At 42.8% G+C, this 10,366-nt stretch overlaps 1 protein-coding gene across 1 annotated transcript in view; it reads right to left on the reverse strand.

Moving 5' to 3' along the window:
- The window catches only part of Dcaf10 (DDB1 and CUL4 associated factor 10), a 36,836-nt gene extending 26,767 nt beyond the window's left edge, over positions 1–10,069 (reverse strand). Inside the window, exons 1-2 of the mRNA XM_032891247.1 lie at positions 9,450–10,069; positions 2,067–2,180 (exon numbers count right to left, since the gene is read on the reverse strand). Coding sequence (XP_032747138.1) covers positions 2,067–2,180; positions 9,450–10,000 — 665 coding nt within the window. The 5' untranslated portion in view covers positions 10,001–10,069. The remainder of the gene's footprint in view (positions 1–2,066; positions 2,181–9,449) is intronic.
- Between the last annotated feature and the right edge of the window lie 297 nt (positions 10,070–10,366).

Below are 10,366 nucleotides of genomic sequence, written 5' to 3' on the forward strand. Positions count from 1 at the left end.
CAGGCCTGAGTCAGCATATCCAATTCTGGGTAGCACTGACTATAGGGCTTCACATATGCTAAGCAAGAACTCTCTCAATCAAGCTATGTCCACAAATTGCAACTATACCCTTTACATGTCATGGTCTTCCCTAGCAATGCTGTAGGATCCAACACAGGACCTTGCACATGCTAAGTAAGCCCTACCCATCCCCTTTAAAATACATTTTATATAGCAACATTTTTAATTTCATATGTTCAAGTTAGTTCTTTACTATATAAACCTGTTCCTTTCATCTAATCTATTTTAATTCATATTCTCTGTTCTTGTTGAGGGACAGTATTCTTTACCTCCTTGAGCATCCTAAAAATGTCTTAAAGTCTCTCCCAGTCAATGGAATACTATGCAGCCATTAAGGAGTAAGATCATCCCATGGATACTAATATGAAATGATCTCGGAATATGTTCAGTTAAAAAGGCCAGGCATACTAAAGTATGTGTAGAATGCTACCATTTATATAAAAGAATATGTGGGGTATGTGTGGTGTAGGTGTGTATTTATATGCTTGTACATGCATAAACTATCTCAGAAAAGATAGCAAATTAGTAATAGTGGTTGCCTCTGGGGAGAGAAACTGGGTGGCTAGGCGACAGAGGTGGAAATAGACTTACTTTTCACTGTTTACCCTTTTGTACCTTTGAATTTTGTACCACGTGCATGTATTACCTAGTCAAAAAAAAAATAAATAATTTTTAAAAATAAAGTCTTTGTTGGACTACTTACTCCATAAAGTTAATTTCATCCAGAGAAATCCCTTTTCTGGTGGTTTGAATTTGTTGTCTTAATATTAGATGTCTGAAATTTTGGTGATAGGCTTGAGTGGGAGAAGTTAAATTTTTCCTCTTCCTTCCTATTTAAAGGTTTTAAATATGCCTCTGCTTGGCCATCTGAACCCCTAGTCTATTCCTGGGGTTTATAATGATATTTCAGGGCTTCAGTTTCATGATAATGTTGGAAATGACACACATACTCAGTCACTGACCCAGCAAGTGCCTTCACTCAGTTCCTTTCATGAGACTGTGTCGTTCTTACTTAGCTAAAACCTACAGCCCAGAGAGCAAAACAGCCTTTTCTTCTTTCAGCCTTTCAAAAATGAAACACATTTCAACTAGAGCCCTAGCTTTCTGTGGTGATCTGGGTTCTTTCTTTACATGAAACTTCTCTGTGCTTTGATCTTTTTAACTAATAGGACCATAACCAGGTGACAATGCTAGAGGGAAAGACCAGGACCAGGTTTCGGCCCTGTCCAGATCTCAGTCTAACCTCTCCGGATATTTACTTTGGAACCTGTCTGCAACTTTGTACTGTTAATCTCTGTTTCTGCCTGTGTGGGTCAGTGGAGGTGCAGAGTATAGCAAACCACCTAAATTACAAGTAATTTCCACATTCCTTTTTCTTAGGTAACACTGAAAGTAATAGTTATAAAACTAACACAACTTCATGTTTTTATATTCATAATTTCATGTTAGAAAATAGAAAACAGCAAATTACCCACTCTAAACTGCTACTAAGAGTTAAAAACAATCGTTTAGTCTTTTCTTCTTCATCATTTCTATTTGTTTACTTTGTATGACTTTAACTTACAAAGTCCTAACCCTTGTCTAGGCTCTCTACAGGCTCTACAGTCTTAAGGACTGCATTTTAACCCACTAAACTGCTCACTTGTAATTTACTTCTCAAATCATTCACTAGGAAGGAGCAAGTACCCAAGGGTGTTACAGATGTTCTGTATGCATCGCATTACTGTGGATGTGGGTGAGGTCTGACTGTGAGAGATGTGACCAATGCAGTAGTACAGCACATGGCTAAGGTTCATACTGATGACCTTGACATACAGAGGGGAGAAAAAAATCACATGGAAGTGAACAACAGATTGCAGAAAGATTCCAATCCAAAAATCATTAATGGTAAAATTTATAATTATAAGGTAAGTTTTACAACTGGATCATGCATGACATATTTTCACTAACTGGAGAACCAGATTCTGAGTCACATTAAAGGCTCACCTATTCACCAACACACTCACCTGATATTATTCACACAGTCTTCATGTGCTTCAGAAAGGGTTTTTATGTGCTTTGAAGATATAGGGTCAAAAAGCAGAACTTCAGTCTGTTCACAAGCAACTGTCAGCACTGACCTGAAAGAAAGAACACACCTCTCTGGTTACTTCTCTAATGCCCTCTTATTTATAACCATACATATTATAAGCTTTTTTACCCAGGTTTTTATGTCAGTAGCAGACATTACAAGGTTGGCACTATTCATGTTGGCAGTCCTAGGGAGTGCAGTTCTCACATAAACAAGTGTGTGAGTTGACGCCACTCATGTTCAAGCAGCACCTCTCAAGTATTTACCAGAATTTTAAACATGTGAACTGTTTGATTCAGCAACATTTTCTGGGATGTAGTAGAGTGAAATAATGATTAGTGAATATAGAGAAACATGTAAAGACATGCTTCACTGTAAAGAGGAGCGAGCAACCTAAGTATACATGAGAGAATGAGGACTGCATAAACCATGGAACACCGTAATTGTCCTATTCATGAGGGAACTAGCTAAAACCCCAAGTAGATGTCTGAAACTCCAACTAGTAAGGAGTCCTATACATACTATCTCCCTCCTACAAATACTTACAATAAAGTTCTTCTACAGATTTTCTGCAAGACTCAGTAAAGATTAACAAATAGGGTTGGGGATTTAGCTCAATGGTAGAGCGCTTGCCTAGCAAGCGCAAGGCCCTGGGTTCGGTCCCCAGCTCCGAAAAAAAGAAAAAAGAAAAAAAAAAGATTAACAAATAATCAAACATAACAGTTTCAACAATAACAGTTTCAACAGTTACATTGTGGTGCAACTTACACACGTGTGCTTGCTCTAAAAAATATATCCCGGGGCTGGGGATTTAGCTCAGTGGTAGAGCGCTTACCTAGGAAGCGCAAGGCCCTGGGTTCGGTCCCCAGCTCCGAAAAAAAGAACCAAAAAAAATATATATATATATATCCCACAGCAGATCTTAGCAGTTTACTGCTCTCAAAGAGGATCCAAGTTCAGTTCCCAGTACCAACATGATAGCTCCAGGGGCTTCCCAACTCTCATCTGTCCTTCTTCAGGCATCTAAACCCATGTGGTACACATCAACTCATACAGGCAGGCGCACACACACGTGCGCGCGCATGCACACGCACACACACACACACGCGCACACACACACGCGCGCGCACACACACACGCGCGCACACACACACACACACACACACACACACACACACACACGGCCCACAAAGTGGGCTGGACCCTCCTATATTGCTTAGCACATAATAATGTTCTATATTTAAATTGGGGCTGGGCAGCCAGCTCCATTAACCTAATGCTTGCCAGGTAAGCAGGAGGGCCTGAGCACTGAAGAAGCAGACAGGGCTTTCTCACCAGCCAATCTAGCTGAAATTGTGAGTTCCAGGTTAAGAGAAAAATAAAGTAAAAGAAATTGAAAAGAGACACTCAATGACCTGTGGTCCCCACATACATGCACATTTTCCCCAACATGAAAAGACACACACCAAAGAAAATTTAAAGCACTGGCTTACAGCAAGTGAATTCAATGAAAAAAAATTCTGAGTTGGGTTTTTGTAACTCACTTTCTAACCTACGGCCCTGGACACACACACACACCCTTTTTTTCCCACTCCCACCTTTTTTAAAATTTTGCGTTTCATTCTGTAGCCCCTGCTAGTCTAGAATTTACTAGGCAAGCCTGGTCTTGAAGTCTCAATGATACTCCTGTTTCAGCTTCCCAAATGTTGGGATTACAGGAGTGAGCCAATACCTGGCTGAGAACTTCTTAATCCACTAAGGAATGAGATGATTTGAAGTTGGCTTTAGTGCTATGGAAACTACCCCTGATCAAGCCTTAGTCCTAGGGTATATTTTATACAGTTTCATCCAAGCCCATCTTGCCAGATTTTAAACTGTATTTCATTCCATTCATTCTAAGCCATGTGTCCATTACAAACCCTTTTAGTCTCTCTGCTGCTGCTCTTGGAATTTACAGATGCCTCTCAGAGAAAAGTTAATTTCAAACACAGAGCTCACCTCTCTAGATTTTGGGTCTGCAATTTCACTATTCTGGTAATTTTACAATCTCTTCAAAAATAATCTTTTTCATACTTTACATTAACTACTATATACTTTTCTGATTATTTTCTGTTGGAAGGCTGTCAACCCACTTCATCTACTATATTTGGAAAGTTAAACTTTTTACCTCTTGTATCTACCATATCTAGTTAAGGATTACTGATAAATGCTCCCCTTTCATCCTGAATGCTGTTGGTGTAACCTCTTGATCAATGCCACATGTCTGCATTATTATAAATCATTTTAAAGACATACTTTTCTGCATGTTGAGTATTTCATTTTATTAATTTCTACATTTTAAAAAACTTTATTTCCAAAGCCAGGTGACAGTGGAGCACACCTTTAATCCCAGCATTTAGGAGGCTGAGGCAGGGATTTCTGATTTGAAGGCCAGCCTTGTCTACCATGAGTTCCAGGACAGTCAGCTACACAGAGAGACCTGTCTAGAAAAAAATCGAAACAAAATAAAGTAAAAAAACTTTATTTTCAGGTCAGTAAGATAGTTCAGTGGATAACAGTGCTTGGGCCTGAGCCTAGAGACCTGAATTCCATCCCTGGTGTAAGGAGAGAGGGAACCAACTTCTTCAAATTGACCTCTGACCCTCCATACTCACAAATAAATAAATGTAACCAAATCAAACCCTTAAGCTGTATTTCCTACCATTTTGCTTTCTTCAGATTTATTTTTATATTATTTATAAATAATGTTAACTCTTTTTCCTTGTGATAGTTTCATAATTTTCCATTCCTTTCTGCTTTGCTAATTTAATAAATTTACATTTATTTTTATCTATTTATGCATGCAATGTTTGTGGGCACACGTGTGCCACAGTGCACATGTGAAGGTCAGAGAACCATTAGAAAGAGTTAGTTCTCTCTTCCCAGAATGTGGACCCTGGAGATCAATCTCAGGTTGTAAGACTTAATGACAACTCACTCACTGAACTATCTTACTGACTCCATTTTACTAACTTAAAAATGCAGAGTGAGATGCTAGCTTTAAAAACAAAATAGGCACTGGGAAGATAGTTCAGCTGTCCGAGTCCGAGTATGAGTACCTGAGCTTGGATGCCTACTATCCACGTAAAAAGCTTGGTATAAGCTGTAGTTCCCAAAATGACCTTGTGAAAGTTATGGGAGGAATGTGCCTAAGAAAACTAGGCAGCCTGTACTGGCTGGTTTTGTGTGTCAACTTGACAAAAGCTACAGTCATCACCCTCAGTTGAGGAAATGCCTCCATGAAATCCAGCTGTAAGGGATTGTCTCAATCAGTGATCAATGGGGGAGGGCCCAGCCCACTGTGGGTGGTGCCATCCCTGGGCTGACGGTCCTGGGTTCTAGAAGAAAGCAAGTTGAGCAAGCCAAGGGAAGCAAGCCCTAAACACACCCTCCCTGGCCTCTGCATCAGCTCCTGCCTCCAGGTTTCTGCCTGGCTTGGGTTCCTGTCCTTTCTCCGATGATGAACTATAATCTGGAAGTGAAAGCCAAATAAACCTTTTCCTCTCAACTTGCTTTTTGGTGGTGTTGTTGGATAGAAACCCTAGGACACAACTCTACCCTCAGGTGTATGGTGGGCACACATGAGGATACTATACGTGGGGGAGGGTCAATTAGAATAGATGCAGGGTTCTAATTCTCCAAATAGATCATTGTTAACAGCCTCTCACTATGCTAGTTATTAATTGTGTAATTGCTAATATAATGGTAACTCGAGGAATGTCACAGAATGTGTTGAAGCACTGCAATGATGACAGATCTGGGAACTTCAGTCACCAGGACTGACTCAATATTTTAACCACTCATATGGCTGAATCAGTGTGTAGTGGCTGAATGTCATGGGGGTACAGAGTGCTTGCCCTGTAAAGATCTGAAGTGATACTGAAAAAAAATAATGGTAACTTTGGTCTTACCTTCTGTATTCTTCTGTTTAGGTCTGTCTAATTAACAGAGGTATATTATGCATATTAAATTTTCCCCTATAGTGATAAATCTTCCATTTTCTCCCAGAAGTGTTAAACACTGTTATATTTTAAATCTAATACTTGTTTAATCTTTATGTAGATACCCATTCAAGTAGAGCTGAGTTCTCACATTATGATGTAACTTAGTCATGTTTTCCCCTTCAAGCCTATTTTATTCTCCTTTTAATATAGTTTACCAGGTATTTTATAGTGTGTGTGTGTGTGTGTGTGTGTGTGTGTGTGTGTGTGTGTGTGTGTATTCGAAAGCTGTTTCAAGCTAATGGGTCCAAGTGGTGCTCCTACCCTCAAACTCCTGGCAGTTTAACTATGTTTTTTCTTTGTGTGTGGGGTACTGAGATTAAACTCCCATGTCAGGCAAATGTTTTACCACTAAACAATGTCAACTAGTATCAAGAGTTTTTTCCTTCTGTTCCTTTCTTACCTTTGCATATCTGTGCATATGTGGATAAACCTCTCTGTGTGTGTGTGTGTGTGTGTGTGTGTGTGTGTGTGTGTGTGTGTAGACCAGAGGCTTTCATCAAGTGTCTTCCTCTATTGCTCTCTACCTTATTATTTTAAAATTTACTTTTTCAGTGTGTGTGTGTTGCCTGTATGTATATGATGGACCCCCTGGAACTAGAGTTACAGACAGCTGAGAGCTGCCTTGTGGGTGCTATGGCCCAGGTTCCTGCAAGAACAGCAAGTGCGCTTAACCACAGAGCTCTCTCTCCAGCCTCTCTACTCTAACTGAGCATGGAGCTCACTGTCTGGGCTGGAACAGCTACTCAGTGAGCCCCAGGAATCATGGGCTAGGGATATGAGATACTATACCCAGCCTTTTACTTGGGTGCTAGGGATGCAAAAATCAGGTCCTCACTGCACAGCAAGCTCTTTACCCACAGAGAATAATCACATTCTTCCTTTTGTAATCTTTCCCTTTATTTCATACTTTCTCTCTACTAGTTTAGAAGGAAATTATTCTTTCTTTTGCTTTCTTGAAAATTTGATATATATACTTATTAAAGTCTCTTAAATTATTGGTGTGTGTGTGTGTGTGTGTGTGTGTGTGTGTGTGTGTGTGTGTGTGATATGTATGGGTACATGTGCAGGCCAGAAGACAACTTAGTACTGAGTTAGTTCTCTCCTTTACCTTTACGTGGGTTCCAAGAATCAGAACTCAGATCACCAGGCTTGCACAGAAAGTACCTTGACTTGCTGAACCATTTCACTGGCTGAATACCAGAATAATTACTTTTTAAAAATGCTTCTGGGGCCTGGCGGAGTGGCTTATTGGGTAGAGGCAAGTCACCAAGGCTGACTACCTGAGTTCCATCCCTGGGACCCACATGATGGAAAAAAAAAGACTCCTGCAGGTTATCTTCGTATCCCCACACACGACACACGTGCCTCCACATGTAAGCCCTGACATGACATGAGCCTGTATGAATGTTATACCTTTAATGCTAGCACTTGGAAGGCAGAGGAAGGTGGATCTGAGACTTTGAGGCTAGCCTGGTCTACATATTAAGTATCAGGGCAGCCAGGGCTATCATGAGGAACAAAAAAAAAAAAAAAAAAAGAAGAAGAAGAAGAATAAATAAATTTCTCTGGGAGAATGCAGTCCATATTCAAATAAGAATTATGTGCAATGTATCTCTCATTCTAATAGCTCTGGACAATCTGAATTAAATTTTTCATAATTAATTCTAAAATCATTCTCTATTTGAAAAAGTTACTCCTAGAGAATGCACACAACTACTTCTTTGTTTTTGTTTTTGTTTTTTTCTTTTTTTCGGAGCTGGGGACCGAACCCAGGGCCTTGCGCTTGCTAGGCAAGCGCTCTACCACTGAGCTAAATCCCCAACCACACAACTACTTCTTAAGCCCTGAAAGTATAGATAGGAGTCTGATAAAAGACTGAACTATAGAGAAGAGAGGCACAGACAGAATTTGGAGGAGAGGAGAAAGCTTTAAGAATAGAGCATAAAGGAAAAAGGTTTCGTGAATAAGCTTTGGCTAACTCAACTTTCTCTGCTCATCAGTTTTCTTAGAAATTCAAGTATGCACCCACTGCTAAAACTCCAGCTGACTGCTGTGAAGAGAAGCCTCATACCAGGTCTAATTAGGAAGAAGCATTTCCGTCAATAAACTAGAACAGGTCTTACTCGATCAGTAACTGTTCCCTTGCTTCTCTCTCAGCATGTCTTAGGTCTTTCTTCTTTGAAAAGTTTCATTTCATCGTTTCCATCTCCTCCAACATGATATGCTAATATGACCCTTCAGCATTAGTTCACAGTCATATGAAATACTTCTATTCTTTACCCAGCAATCTTGATTCCTTTATCTCCTGCAATTTTTTTTTTCTGATCTTGATTCAAGTGTCACTTTCTCACGGTAACCTTAAATACCCTCATTCAACAGGCTTCAAGCCTTTATCTCAATTTGTAGGTAGATCTCAATTTGTAGTGCATTTGTACTGTGCATTACTTAAAATCTCATATCCAGTTGAATTAACAGAGGTCAGGCTCAGTAAAAGGAGTGTGTCATTAGCTAGTGTTACTCACCACAGGTAGCTGTACCTTTGCAACCTATCAAGAGTTCCAGGAGCATCTGGTAAATGAGGTATTGGATGAATGAATGCAGCAACTAAACGAAGACTAGTAACCCAGAGGCCAGATGTGATAAGGATGTTATTATGTCATCTTATGGTGGAGCCACAACCAGTATGTCCCTCTGATTGTTGTTAAACTTGTGCACTCACAAGATAGAGTACCAGATAGACCTGGGATAGTTTGAAAATTCCCTATATCTTGAAGTAAACCGAGAGCAAACATCTTATCAGTTTAAGCATGCAGACTATCCCACAAGTGGACCAAACACTGAGAAACGTATTTCTGCAGTCTTAGTATCTTTCCAAAGCTTTCATTTGTCTTCTCACAGCATGATGTGGCACAAGGTCCAAAGATTCTCCAATCTTTCTTCTTTTAACATAAACTCAAGATCAGGGGGAAAAAAGCCCACCGAGGATAACAGTAAAATGATGGGCATTTATTTAAAGCATAATTGCTGGGGACCTACGGTGTACTAGAACGCCCTAGTTATGTACTGCTCTGACAGACCTGCAGCGACTACTTAAAGTATTTCTCTTTCACCCAGCCTCCAGGAACCGAAGGAAAGCACTGGGCCTGCCTACCTCAAAAGGCCCGGACAGGGCTCACAGGCGACAGACAATGTGCTTCTGAAAGTAGCAGGGGCACGAAGGCCAGCAGCTGCAGCCAACCTGACTGCAGGGAGCCCGCTGGGGTGTAGGAGCTTACCCGTCCGGCGAGTACTCGAGGTTGAAGACAGCACCGTGGGTGCGGGTGCTGAGGTACACTGAGTCTGCGGGATGGATGGAACCATACAGGTTAGTCATCGTGCGGAAATTGTCCCGAGCCGGGTCCACGAACAGCCCGCGACCGAGGCTTCGCTCTCTCAGCCACCCGAACAGTCTGGCACCAGGGCCGCCCAGGCCGGCGCTGAGGCCCTGCCGACTCCAACTGCCCGCCTTACAGTCTGGCCTCGAGCGTCTGCGGGGCGAGGAGGAGGGTGACAGCTCTGCCTGCGACGCGGCAGCGGACAACTCCAGAGCTTCGGGGGCCGCGAGCTCTCCGGCGCGCTCGGCTGGGGACACTGCCGGGCTGCCCCGGAGGCGAGGGCTCCCGGTGGCCGGCGGGGGAGAGGCCGCGTCAGCTCCTCGCTGTGGAGACGCCGGCCGCGGAGCTGGAGAGGGCGGTCTGGAAGCTGCCGCCGGCCCTCCGAGAGGCGGCGGCTCCTCAGCTCCAGCCGCCCCGTCCCCGCCCGGGCTGTGGGGCCCGAAGGGAAACATGACCAACGCCCCCGCCCCCTATTCCGGGCCGCTGTCCCGCCGCCCGACAACTCAGCGCTCCCGCTCCAGCCGCCACTTCCGGGTGTCGCGCCCTAAACCCGCCGGCTGGGAAACCCGCGCCGCCGCTAGTCTGCCCTCCTCCGGGGACGTAAAAGCAGGGACACCACCGCCGTGTGCGCCACAACCTCAGAGGACTGTGAAGTCAGGAGCCACTAACCCTCTGCGTGCAATATAAAACGCAAAGGACCCGACTACAAGCAGCAGAGTCGGCCCTCAGCTGTCAGTGAGCACTGGCTGGCTGTGCGCCGGACCAGTCTGACAAGACTGGATCGGATTACCTGCTGTTGTCCTTACACTGAGATTGGG

Source organism: Rattus rattus, chromosome 1 (assembly GCF_011064425.1).
Source record: "Rattus rattus isolate New Zealand chromosome 1, Rrattus_CSIRO_v1, whole genome shotgun sequence".
Lineage (NCBI taxonomy): Eukaryota > Metazoa > Chordata > Mammalia > Rodentia > Muridae > Rattus > Rattus rattus.